The following is a 14,998-nucleotide window of genomic DNA, read 5'->3' as shown; positions in this document are numbered from 1 at the left end:
AGAAAAATGCCAGTCACGTAATCACAGGTGAAAGTCTGAGGCGCGTGGTTCAACTGTTCCTACCCGTGTTGGGTTGTGTTTCTCGGGAATCTGAGAAACGAGTCAGTCTGTGCTGTCGTGGTTGTGTCCTTTGGCAAGACACTTTACCCTTATTGCTCTGGATGGCATGCGATGGGTATCCCGTATGTTGTTCAATGAGGTAGTCACCAACTACTGCAAGAAGATCCCGCCCTCAAAATGATCTTGGCTTTTTAAAGGGCAATAAACACGACAAACAGAGTCAGAAATATATCCAAACATTGAAAAATCGTGTCCCCTGAAGAAGTCATGCATGTCTGTACACGCACCCCCCCCCCCCCCCCCCCCCCCCCCTTCCAAAAAAAGGGAGGGGGGGGGGGGTTATAAACATATCAATTAAAAAAAATCAGTGAATTCAATAAAAGAAAGAAGAAAGATAGAAAAAAAGGTATCATACAAGAAGTTCCGACCCGTGTGTCAGAAATTCATATATGAAAACGAAAAATCGTATCCCAATGTCAGAAAGACGGTCTCCAAATAAAATAATTGGCCTCACAGCACGGAATGATTGTTTCATATTCATTCAAACAAAGCCATAACCTTCTCATTATTACTAAAAGACTGTTTTACTCATCAGATAAAAGAGAACATATGCTATTAAAACATCACGCGGGCTTTAGATATTCAGTTGAGCTCCTAGCAGCATGTAGTTTTTTACGAGCTACTTGAATTTGCCTTTTCGGATACCAAACAACATAAAACTAGTGTGAAAATTACACATGCTGTGCCGAAGTGGAGAAACGTTCAACACACGTCACCATGACAATTTAACGAATGGTTTGGTGGCATGTTGCACTCAAATTGAATTATACTGCTCATGTGAATGTTTTGACAAGATGGATTGTCGACCTTCACCGACCTAAGTATCGATCGACAGAGGAAAAGTGTCATCACATGCCAAAGAGGGCGTTCCGCCTGTATCTGCACTACGCATTCAAACCGGAAGTGGAATTATGGGTACACCCATATTTAATTTGCGTAACTTCGATGTCGAAAAGCGGCACATGCGGTACACTGTCAGCATGTGTTATTTAACGCTTAATTGGCTTCATTGTTATCACAAATGGTAAATTTGAACTTAAACCCAACCAGCTTAATTAATTTCAGCTCTAGTGTAACTAACTCTCAATATGTTTTACTGCATGCTAGGTAATATATCTTTTGTACAATGCTACGGAAGAAATATGAAGTCGTGTTGGCTAATTGTACAGTCAATTTGGCTGTCTATGTCAAAGGGAATGTCAAAGATAACAATATTTATGGATAACAAAATTTGTTTTAAAGAAAAAAAAATCTAATTATCAATGCGCAACGCATCATCAATTTGCCACTCTATAATGTATAGTCCGTTTCAATACTTTAGTTTACTTTGCAATTAAGAACGATATTTATCGCGTTACTAGCTAGCATGGTTCGGATTTCCATGTATTTATTGAAGGCTTATCCAACGCTGTCTGGATAATTATGTTTGTATTTATTCTCTCGGACAGAAAGCACTTATATTCAATTCGATAACTCGATGCGCTGGCCCAATCGTGTTAAATGTTGGTTGGGTGAGTATATTCGAATATCGTATGTTCCGTTAGCATAACTTAAATTGTAAGTGGAACTCATGCATACCAATATACCGGACCGAGTTGTTAGTAATTCCACACGGACTTAATGTATTTTACACATGGCGTCAGACAGCTATTCAATTCTGATCGTCAGCATTATCGAGTTTGGACGTAATTCTATAGACACAAATCGTTTAGATATTGCATAACAGTAGTCGTTGGATTCCCTGGTGGACAGTAGGTGCGACAGACAAGTAGCCGGATAGGATCACCGTGCATTGCCAAGAGCGTTTAGTTATGAAGCATTGCAAGATGACAACAGGGGGCATCGAAATCAAGAATAAATATTTGCAAATTATTCATGGAACGCCGCCATTTGTGTGCATGGATGACACCGAGATTGGCTCGACATTTGAATCCAAGTCTGCCGATCAAAAGATGCATGTTATACATGTGTTTGCGCTGAACCTGCGATTACATGCAAACTGCACCCAGTCGCATGCATTGCATTAAGATATTTACAATTTTCTGTTTTATTTTTATCCTATAACGTTTGTCGACGGAATATGATCCGTAGTCATATCAACATATATTGCCATTTCGCCTTGGCCGCGTGACATTTTAAATAACACGTGCTCGGCCCGTGGTCTAGCCAGGTTCATGCTCTGGCATGGAATGTCTCTGTGAAAGGGTATTTTGTAAAATGTATTTGATGGCGATACTGCAATAGAGTTGCTTGTCAAACAGCAAAGCTTCATGGTCTTCCGACTAGGACCACAAGAAACTGGTAGTCGTACTGTATAACTGAAATCATATTGAACAACATATCCTAAATACCTGTAAAGGACGCTAATAAAAAGATAAAACAAAGCAATCACTTTTGCTGTTCCTCGAATATGTGTACCAATAATCAAATATAAGTCGTGAAAACTATTATTTGAACCCGTCAAAACAAATAAATAATAATAAGTAAGATTTTTAACCAGAGGAAATAACAAAAAACAAAAGTCAGATTTTGAACCAGTCGAAATGACAAAAGCCGAAAGTCAGATTTTGAACCAGTCGAAATGACAAAAGCCGAAAGTCAGATTTTGAACCAGTAGAAATGACAAAAAACAAGTCAGATTTTGAACCAGTCGAAATGACAAAAGCCAAAAGTCAGATTTTGAACTAGTAGAACTGACAAAAAACATAAGTCAGATTTTGAACCAGTCGAAATAACAAAATTCATAATTCAGACCGTAAGGGATATTAATTTTGAAATACAAGTAATCCAACTGCTGATACTCGGATACCTACTGACTGTTCCTGAACTAGCCGCCTGTTTGTGCTCCTGAACTAGCCGCCTGATTGTGCTCCTGAACTAGCCGCCTGTTTGTGCTCCTGAACTAGCCGCCTGATTGTGCTCCTGAAATAGCCGCCTGTTTGTGCTCCTGAACTAGCCGCCTGTTTGTGCTCCTGAACTAGCCGCCTGATTTGTGCTCCTGAACTAGCCGCCTGTTTGTGCTCCTGAACTAGCCGCCTGATTGTCCTCCTGAACTAGCCGCCTGATTTGTGCTCCTGAACTAGCCGCCTGATTGTGCTCCTGAACTAGCCGCCTGTTTTTGCTCCTGAACTAGCCGCCTGTTTGTGCTCCTGAACTAGCCGCCTGATTGTGCTCCTGAACTAGCCGCCTGATTTGTTCCTTTTTTATCAGTTAGTCGCGCCTTATCACTCATAGGACCGACTATATCGATTACAACAGAAGCTGCATACGGAAGGCCATTAAGCTTTCAACTTTCCCTTTACACAGCTGAGAACACTAGTTTAACATTTGCTTGTAGTAGAGGAATCGGTGGTGGTTTGCGCAATGATATGTTGTTAGCATGATTTGTGGTTGTTGTGGTGGTGGTGGTGGTGGTGGGGTGTTGGTGGTGGGGGTGATATTGGCGGGGAAGGGGGTGTTGGTGGTGGGGTTGAATTGGTGATACATGTAGGTCTTACTCGTCGTTTCTTAAAATGTAAGGGAACACAGTAAAACAACATTGTAAACATTACATATTTATATAAGTTATGATTATTTGGAATCTGCAAAATGTTTACAAAAATGTTTCACCGAACCTCACATACACAACCCCTTGTAATGAATTATTGTGGGTTTTTTTTATCAAATACACAGATAAATAATAATCCGGAGGAAATGTTTGCTGATGAAACAAGCAGACATCTGAAAACCGATATACGTCATTCCAGATTAAGTTGTATGTATATATAGAATTCTATAAGAAATAGAGCTCCAAGCTTGAAAGCAATCGAATCTTTGATATTAACCGTATACATATATAAGTAAGTACGGTTTGTCTGCAGGGAGTAGACAATGGTATATCGACCATATAATTCAGGGAGTAGACAATGGTATATCGACCATATAATTCAGGGGGTAGACAATGGTATATCGACCGTATAATTCAGGGGGTAGACAATGGTATATCGACCGTATAATTCAGGGAGTAGACAATGGTATATCGACCGTATAATTCAGGGAGTAGACAATGGTATATCGACCGTATAATTCAGGGAGTAGACAATGGTATATCGACCGTATAATTCAGGGAGTAGACAATGGTATATCGACCATACAATTCAGGGGTAGACATTTGTGTATCGACCATATAAGTCTGATATCTGCTGTCGAAAATACATTTACAATGTATGCATATATGAATGAAAACTGCTTGATGAGATTTCAAAAGAAAATTCTTTGATCGTGTCGGTAAGATAAATTAGAGGTTGCGCTAATAAATAATTGTTGACTGGTAACGATATTTCTACAAGAATACTATAAACAGTAGTTATGAATCACGTTTTGTTTATTACCGAACTAATGCTATTGTACTCTTGATGTTAAATTAGTTCCTATGCAAAATGAGTGTCGATAAGTTCAGAAAGCCTTATTTTGATCTGAGAGTTAAAGGATAATGAAACGGCCAGATTATTCGGACATTTCCCGTGATGGAAATGTGACATCTGTTACCGCCTACCGGAAAGCCAAATGACAATCAGACTCGTAATGGCTGGATAACTGTGGCTTGAGGTCGGCTGTAGTGTTAGTAAGACGGTATCATTGGCTCTGATTGAGGACGACTACGCCGTGAAGATGTAATATATTTCTTGCCTAGTTTATAGGAAAGAAATTGGCAATGTTTTCATTCAGCATATTATACAAGTAAAATAATATATAATCTTATTTCTGAATCGAATGACGTTAAGTTGTGAAAAAGAGTTTTGCTTCTTCAGAGGTCAAATGCGTTAGCGTTTTGTCTATTTAGAGGTCAAATTCGCTAGAGTTTTGTCTATTCAGAGGTCAAATGCGCTGGAGGTTGGTCTGTTTATAGGTACCCTTTTAAAGAGCGATTGAAAATGTCTATAGCGTAAACAAACGCAGACTAAACCACACGTTTTGTATATACTAATTTTGGAATATCTGACAACTACAGGGGCATAAAACATAACAAAATATATGCCTGTTGATACTAGTGTGCGTGCGTTTTATGAAGTATTAGTGTTGATGTAATGGATATGACGGACGCAAATTTTGAAAATGCTTATAAAAAAACTACTTCAGTAAAATCGTGTGTACATTTGACATTTGTCCTCTCAGACAACATAGGTTCTTGTCTATATCTGTTAACATCTATACATGAACTAACGGTGGGCATCGTCGCATGTCCATAGTTGATTACACTAGTGAAGCGTAGCGTCGTTCAATCAACTGTGACTATCCGACGATTAACGTTATGATAATAAACCATATTCTGGTTTGTTTGAACAACATATAGAGGCTGCCGTCACCTACTTTATTCGCCATTCCAAATATCAATTTACAACAAAATTCATTCGCTTTGTACCTTCAGTAATAAAGCGAGTATACTTAACAAATTAAAATTCATCAAGAAGTTTAGCAATTATAACTGACGTGGAAAAATCTTATGTTCTTTTTTTACACTCGTTGACAGCTAAACAATTTTCTGTACATCATCAGAAGAAAACGAAATCTTCGTAACTTTCAACATGTATCCTTTTATAGGTCTATTCAGTGATATACCCAATACTTGAGGAGTTTATTGACGCACATATGCGCTTTATGGATGTTGTGTCGAATGTTCTCAAACATACTGGCACGAATCTTCCATTCACTTATTACAGGGTAGGTTCAAACTAAACCGCAATATTTGTCTCTAAGGAGCAAAACTCCACATGCCATCGCTATCATTCCCAACACGAGAGGCAAGATGTGCTATCGATTCTTGGCGTTGTTGTATTCTCTTTATTAGATAAACTCTGCAGGTCGTACTTAACACACGATAGCGTCATCAAATGTAAACTCACGTGAAGGAGAATTCACCAATAGAATTTATTTCTATATGCGGGTTCAGTTTGCTGTCAGATAGCGTTTGTGGTACATTGTTGGTAGTTTTGGGTTCAAACTGACTATCTTACGTTTCGAAGTGTGTGCTATCCAAATATCAATGACCCTTTACTGCAAATTTGCCATAAAAACTATTTTTGTTACTTTTGCGACTAATTCATCTGATAAAGCACCATATAAGGATGGCGTATTTAACTTGCGTAAATGGAATGGAAACGATAAGGCGATTAATCACAAAAATATACTGGGATCATTGATTGTATCTCATTTGTCGAATCGAATCACTATCTAAAACGCAGGCTTTTACAGACAGCGGTTTGTAACGCGGGAATATCACTTTTTCGGGCTATTGCCAAACCGTACCAACCACCTAAATATATGATTTTCTAAGCATAATTGATTCACTTAATTATTCATGTTGCGCCATCAACTGAATGTAGATTTGAAAATAGAAATAAAACTCTTTTGTTTCGCATCTTGCCATAAACTCACAAGATTCTTCCCTACAAAGGAATGACTTTTTGAAATGTGAATTTAGAAACGCTTGTTTGTTTGTTTGTTCGGTTTGTCGTAGCAACCGACATTTTGAGGAGGATTTTCTCGTAGTTGATGGTGACTACTTCACTGAACAACATACGGGAGGCCTGTCACATATAACCCAGGCCAATTAAGGCATAGTGTCTTTCCAAACTACACATCCATGACAGCACAAACCGGTCCGTAGTAGAAACAAATGAAAAATATGCCAAATCATTACAATAGAAAACAATTCCATTACTACTTTTTCGTCTTTCTAGGACTGGTCAGTGATGTAAGGGGTCAAATTAGAAATCCAGAAGAAGCCATGATAATTAACGAAAGAAATGTTGCATACAGTAAGGGAAGGTTCATTAACCCCATTATGCACAAATGTACCTTACTTACGAAATATAAATATGTGTTCCCATGAAGCGGTGGATTCGTTAACTGACAGCAATAATATCTAGATAGATCAGAAATCGACTAGAGACATTGGGTACAGGAAAAGCATTCTCCTCCAAAACATCTCGTTCCGACAAGTACAATTCCAAGTTCAAAGTGTAACGTTTCGAGACAATGTCATCACCTTGCGTTGCTATAAAGCCCGTTGACGTCTACAGCTTTTATCACGTGTTTAAGAGGTTTCCCTTCGGCATTTCCGTTTTATTTTTAACATCACTTTACCGGGGTTGTATGTACGTCTGTGGGGGAGTGGAATGCTTCACCTTTCTATAAAGCGTCTCATATTCCCGAAAACTAAGGATTGTTATTTATAATTCTGTATCGATGTAAAAATTCAATTATCATGAACTTCTGTTTTCAGATATTCTCACCCAACATTGATACTGGCACGACAGAAAATAGTGAACAATACTTTATTTTTCATATCAAATGTTCCACGTAGCATTTTATAATATGATGTGATTAAAGTTATATATAGTTACTAACGTCAATTGGAAATGAAAGAGATGTTATGCTGAACTAAGAGATTTATTTAATACTTTTAGCATCTTAATACTGAGAACGACATTTGATGTTCTTGACAGTCAAGTGCTGTGTGCATGCTTTTCATAATATTGACGAATAAAGTGTGAAAATTACACGTAGACAAATGTGCTTAGATGGAAATCATCTATATAGCTTCAGTAATCTAGGCGAAACGAGTCCGCTAAAACGGTTTTTCAGCTAAGCTGGTATTTTTTATTCGTTTACACGTTGATAAAAGACTTCACGGGAAATCGGTATACCTTTGTGGACGTTACACAGTAACTATGATACAGTGCAACAGGATCAATGATACTGAGGTCGTGACACTGAAGGAAGAATCAAAACAGAACTGTAATACAGAATAGAAACGAGGCCATAATACAGAGAAGGGAATCAGAACGAGGCCATAATACAGAGAAGGGAACGAGAACAACGCCATAATACAGAGAAGGGAATCGGAACGAGGCCAAAATGCAGAGAAGGGAACCAGAACAACGCCATAATAATAAAGAAGGAAAAACCAAAACGAGGCCATAACGCAAAGAAGAAAGTCAGAACGAGGCTATAATGCAGAGAAGGAAAACTCAGAACGAGGCCATAGTACAGAAGGGAATCAGAACGAGGCCATAATGCATTCGACGCAGAACTAAAATTAGGCAACCAGAGCGATTTCGTAATACAAAAGAGGTATTTCTGACGAAATTTGATGGAAATGGACAAGCTATCATAAGTAGAATATGTCAAAAAGAGTTATCATGATGGGAGTCAGACCAGGTCGTTGCACAAAAGGAAGACATCCAAAAATACAGAAAATATATCGCTTCCATTGAAGAAATAATTATCATTACTGAACTTTGTGTAACAAAAAAAAATTATCCCCAAAAATTTGAAAGCAAGACTACTGTGCAGAGAAAAACGTGTCTATGAGTAAACATTATTCGTTTAGAAACCACCTTTACAGTTTCATTAATCGAGACGGAATCGGTCATGACAAATGGATTTTTCAGTTAAACCTGTTTTCTACCCAATTACTAGTATATGTGAGGCTGCACAAAGAGGGCACCTCTGCGAGTGATTCACAATACCATTAACAGTCGTCCCACATATCAAAAAAGGGCAAATAAGGACGCAATACAAGGAGGAAAGAAATGTCATGATACAAATAAGGGAGCAAAAATCACCAAAGACAGGAAGGAACTCGATCGAGATCGTGAAGAGAAAGAGAGGAGAGAACAAGGTTATAACTTAAAGAATGGAACCAGAATGCTCTAGAAACCTTTTGAAATCAACATAAAAGATATATGGACGTGAAGCGTTGCTGACAATGCTTGTTATATATAATTCTAACCGAAGAATTGCTGAGCTCGCTGGAGTGTTTGCCAGAGCAACATCTCGATTCCAAGTTTTATTGTCAAATGACATTTTACACTCAATCCCAGCTAGACACTCGTAGCTCATTGCCGCTACTCTATGGGGTCGTATTTGTCAATGATCTACTATGGTATGGTTACGAGTAAATGGTTGATGTACATTTTGCGTTTACCATAAGGAAAATTTGGGATCCTACTAATGATACGTGTCCAAGGCAATCATTAAATACCATGTCATCGAGGGTTTATTTACAGGGATTAGTTTTCAATAACATTTATCATGTAGTTTACGTATATATATTTACATACAAAATCTCCACTGCAGAATCATCTTGAATATCAAGGAACATGTATTATTTGTTGATTTGCTTCTATGTTTTTTTTTTCATCTGTTTATTTATATCACATATTATACGAATGGGGGCGTCTGTGTGCAATTAAGCCTGGTATCAACGAAGACACCAGTAGACCAGTAAGGGGAGAAAACAGACGAAAATACCTGGTACTAAATAATACTCTTGAGATGGTAGGTCCGGGTGAGCTAGTAGAACTTATAAACAAGTATCGTAATAATCATATAGGGTATTCAAGTACTTCAGCCATCTCATTATGTAAGCATTGCTTATAAAATCAGATATCATGTCTGTACTGATAAAGCATGTCGTTTATAATATGATTTACAAGAAACATGGCGGTATTTCGGACAAAGCATTGAGAATTTTCTGTATTTGAGCATACACCACTTTCCCAACACTGACAAACTATCTATATTCACAAAGTGTAGATAAACTTTTTTTTTCAAAAGGATATCCCCATTCGATGATAATCTTTGCATACTTGCGGATGAAATTTTCCTCACTGAAGATGAAAAGTGACCGCGTGGTGGCGCCACTTGCTCCCGGAAGACTAAGATTCGCTGCCTTTTTGGCACAATGACGTAACGAACCGTCATAAGGCCCATTGTAATCGTCGTCCTGGTTCCCGCTCACCTGGAAGTTCGCCATTCTGCAAAAAATAGATAAAAACACTAAATATGGCATAAATATATCGTGTGATTATATTTCGTCAAACACGAATACTGTTCCATCACATAAATGGAGATTCTAAAATTTGTTACTCACGCAACGTCGAAATTGAAATTGTACTCAACTGAACCTTACGTCTATATATAGATACATGTATTAACTACGGAAATCAAGATGTTCCAAATCCGGATACCGATCCCTCTTTTAATATAGTCCTAAATACTTCCACACTGGTCTTTCTAGACATCCCATTGTGATTTGTGTTCAGTAGTACAACTCATTGGAAAGACTCAACACACGGTAGTTCCAAGTCTCCTGTGTAATTTGTTAATTAATTTCTTCTGGGTGGTGGATAAAATGGCGACAAAGGATACAATAAACCTGTCTACCACTCGACAACGACTTGATGCTATCGTCTGTAGACAGAGAATCGATAATGACATTTGACCTTTTTGAAAATCCTTGGAGATGACGGTTATATCTGACATGTTAAAATATGGCGACAACAAATCTGTGCATGAGATCTCGTGGGGAAGGAGAACACGCATACTAAATATCACACTGCCTGCAGTCGGGCTGACATAACTCAACGGTACAGAAATATATTTCATTCCAAGACATTGGTTCAGCTTCATCAGAAACGTACATTGTTTTCCCTTTTAATCATATTATGCAATGGTTGCATTCACCATCTGTTGCATAACATAATAGTATATTGTGTAATATATGTACATTTTCTGTACAAGGACATTAATATATTAAAATTAAGATATTGTTGTATACATTATATGGCACCACGTAGCTTAATTGGTATAACTTTTATTTTAAGATGAATTAAACTGACAACATGTCGTATCTGACGCGAAAATAAAGTCAAAAATCCCATAGTGCTCTTTTGGCTATCAATAACTTCTAGTAACTCGTCAACCCGTACAAGTATATACTCGTATAGCATGCAGATTGAATTCGTCATTTATTTTTTTTACATTGCAATATGCAGTGTATACTATGACTTTTCTATCAGTTGTGACGACTCCGAATGCCATTTTAAGCCCGGTGTTACAATGGTGGCCAAAATGAATACATACGATACTTTTCCCTTCCGATGGCTATGGTGTTGGGTACACAAAGTTCCTTCTTATGTAATCAAATACAAACTTGTTCAGCTCTCTCGCAGAGGAGCACACTCCCTATAGAGAAAATAACCCATGGTATCCATCTGATAAATTGACCATATCCGAAGATTTACAAAATTCGAAATGGTTCCAATCGAATGAGGGTTCTATAAGAAGCCATGAAAGAAATTATTCTTCGGAATATGACATGACTTAATAAATTACGAATAAAATTCTCCAGACTCAGGAATGAAGTCATTCACTTGATTAGAAAACAAAAACAAAACAGAAAACACAACGTGATGAAAGACTTAGTGATGTCTAACTTCATCAATTGTGTACAAAACTCACAAAATGTTAGCCCCGTTAAATACAAATTGAGGGATATATACAGGAGAGCCAAAACTTAATTAGACTGCATCATACAGCTGTTAAGTACTTTGATGATTCGTCAGTGATGTTAAGGGCTGGAGTGTTGATATCTAGGAGGCAAAGAAGGTCACTCAAATAGGGCCAAAGTAATGTCAAAATCTTAAAGGCGAGGTCAATAACCTCATAATTCTAAACACGATATTTTTCTGACATTCTTGCTAGTGATAACAATATGTTATGGAAAGAGACACAAGCTATGTATACACCTATGTCCTTCATCCTAATAATACATATTTATCTGGCATACGGCGGAGCCGATGGAATACCGCGTTTTACTAAAACATCAAAACGGTATCAGAATGGCACTTTTGTTCGTTGATGGGATATATTATGTGGCCGTCTCTATATGTTGTCCATATAATACCGGGAAACATCGATTACTCTCTCAAACGGGGAGTGATTATCCACTCTGGCACCTATAGTGGTGGTGATTGTCTAATGAACTTTAGCCACACGAGGCCCTAATGAGAGCTACTGTGTTGTCACACATACACAAAGGGAGCCCAGGGACAGTTAATACGGTATCCGATACAGAAAACAGCAATCTAGAAAAAGGAGCAGAGTCTCCATGGATATGACAGCTATAACCATTTGTTTACATTCGTGTGATTTTGGTATTCAAAATTGACGAGTCATATTTACAGTGCAGCGTCCAAAGGCAATATGTCGATAATTCTCTAACCATATTAGGAATATCTAATTTCTTAATATTTAACAAATAAATCTATGAAAATTACGAAAACATTTTATTGATTTGCGTGCGTAATCTTGGTATTTATCTTTTTTACCGATAATAATTGCATATGTTAATACTCGCTAGTTGTTTGAAAGGTTCTAATCAAGCTACCGCACTCTTTGATTGATTCAGTGATCGATAACTCCCTAGTAATCAACCCAAACCTCGCGCCCATACCCACGGCATTTCTGACACTACAGAGCGTCAGGGAACGGAGCTCAAGCGATGAACACAACATGATTGATTTACACGTAATGAACTATTGAAACGTGTGCGTGGCAAGCTTATTGAGTTAAAATGAAAAGTACTTTATTCGTAAACAACTTTATTTTAGTTAAGATACTAGCTCTATAACAGACTCAGGACAGAGTAAACTTTAGATAATCATCTTTTGACATAAATTTTCTCAGAGACCAAACAATATATATAATGCATCTTGTCCGTCGGAACCTCCATGGAATCCTTCGGAACTTCCATATCATGAAAGGATATGTTCAGATTTCTCAATTTAGGCACCTTTCTGTTATCGAATATATCGCAACCAGCAAAATATTTCACTCCGCTTGTATGAATCATTTTGTCAAACTTCAGCAGAAATAGGAATTATTATGAAAATCCAGAATATCTTATTGCAATTTCTTGTTAGTATATGATCGTCGCATTTAAGATACAGCAGCATTTTACAACTTCGATTAAATACAACATGAATCTCAATATACTTATGGATTCCTATAATGAATATGTCAGATAACGGATAAAACGATTTTTTTTTATTTTCTTTTTTTTTTTTTGATTCACAGTCGGAAAGGATTAAATCCGTTAAGACAATAATTCTTAAAGGAAAAAATGAGCTTAAAATCCATAATAAAAACAAAACTCAAGTCTATTTCTTGATCCTGATGTGAAATCCACACTGAAAGATTTACATGCAAGGTTTGTAGTTGTGTTTGCTGATATGGCATCTAATATAATTGATACAAGTCAAACACTATTGCAATTTCCTTTTTACAAAATAACAAGCAAGCTTGTTTGACAAGCGGAGTAACCCTACCTAAACATTGTCCATTTTAACAAAGATAAAATCTGTCCATCATTCTAAGTGTTGGAATTTTGCACAATCCCTGATAGTGGAGTGGATGCGGATCTTCCTCTATATATTGGATTTTCAAACTTTAAAATAATCCTCATAAACAACGTTTTATTGCTGGCTCGAGTGATCAACTAAACATCTATCTAAACTTCTTACTGTAATACCACTATTAGTACAATTAAGTCGAAGCTATAGTCCTATTGGGTACTGTTTACTCGAGGAGAAGATTTCGAAAAACTCCCAAACTCGTCTGATGCATCTCCATCCGCTCCTAAAGAACGATTTTTCTATCATTTTTTTTCTACTCTGTAGACTACCATTCTCTATTCAAAACTTAAGGACCGCCTTCGAACTCTTGTCAAGAAAACATTCTTTTCCAAGAAAGGGTGAGTGGCGATAGCAGAACATAACTGGAACTATACGGGTGCATATTTCGTAAACAATACACCTAAGATGACACCGTGAGAACGAACAAGGACGTTACAATTAAACTGTATGAAAAGTGTGATGATTTCAATGTCCCCATTGTTAATTTTACTATTTTAGAAAGCATCCATTCCTACGGAATTTACATGTCTCATATTTGATTCCCACTATTGCCTTAGTTTCCTTTATCACGAATTCCGCGAAGATGTCGATTACTAACAATACACACTGTTTCGAGAGATGTACATGTAGGTTGATGAACGATCATGAAATGTTTTTGGTCCACAACATAATCTCATTTTGAAATATTCTATTTCCTTATGAGATATGGAGTCAGGCGTGTTGGAGGCGTGTTGACATGCCTAATGGTTCCGTTGTCACCGCCCTAACTGAGGATGTGACTTAGCCTGGATTGATCTAGATTTGTATGGGTTGCCGTGGGTGAAACAAAATACGCTTACTCTTCTGGAGCATCCTGGTCTCATTCTCCTTGTATTATTTCAGGAGTCTCCATGCAAAATAACTTTTGTTTATAGTTTCGTTATTACGTTGGTACTCTTTGTTGTTTATGTCCAATGGAATTTAGACGCAGTAAAGCATGTTTTAAATTAAAAGAAAAAAATTAAGAAAAACATATTACAAACAGTGGGAATATTGCAGGGGTCACAATACTTTAGAATTAGCTCATGTGTTGTGAGGATTCTGTATAACGCTAATAATCTTCTATCAGAGGTTTGAGGCAAGCACGGACAGAATATGCATCTGCTGCAAGGCCTCAGTTTGAGGTATGTAGACTAGGGAACTACGGATTGGTAAACAATGGTTATTTGTTATGGAGAATATGGTAGAATAAATATCTTTGTTTTAATAGCCTCTGTTGAGGAATCAATACATCAATCACATCACACAGACACACTTTCTCACACGCATAACGTGTGTCCTACAAAATCGTCGCAGTCGCGTTTTGACAGGATTCCATTCTCAAAAAATGGGGGGAAATGCTCGATCAATTCAATCGACGAAAGAATTCAAAATGGTTCGTAATCCGTACCTTACATATCAAAGAAACTAGAGATGCCGGAAAATAAAACAGAAGGTATCAATGCATAAAGTCATCACCGTGGGCTACTAGTTGAATCAGCTTGTGGCTTGCTGTTTACCCATATTTTAACCAGCATTGGGGATTCTTTGCTATTTCGGAGGGAAAACATATACACATTGGTATCCATAGACAAAACATATCGTTGAATGCTGCA

The 14,998-nt window shown here is 37.4% G+C and overlaps 1 protein-coding gene across 1 annotated transcript in view; it reads right to left on the bottom strand.

Moving 5' to 3' along the window:
* The window catches only part of LOC117321880 (voltage-dependent calcium channel type A subunit alpha-1-like), a 173,939-nt gene that overhangs the window by 98,668 nt on the left and 60,273 nt on the right, over positions 1 to 14,998 (bottom strand). The window contains 1 exon segment of the mRNA XM_033876492.1: positions 9,729 to 9,923. Coding sequence (XP_033732383.1) covers positions 9,729 to 9,923 — 195 coding nt within the window.

Source organism: Pecten maximus, chromosome 2, assembly GCF_902652985.1.
Source record: "Pecten maximus chromosome 2, xPecMax1.1, whole genome shotgun sequence".
Classification (NCBI taxonomy): Eukaryota; Metazoa; Mollusca; class Bivalvia; order Pectinida; family Pectinidae; genus Pecten; species Pecten maximus.
The sequence above is the reverse complement of the archived record's forward strand: the minus strand, read 5'-3'. Positions and strand labels throughout refer to the sequence as shown.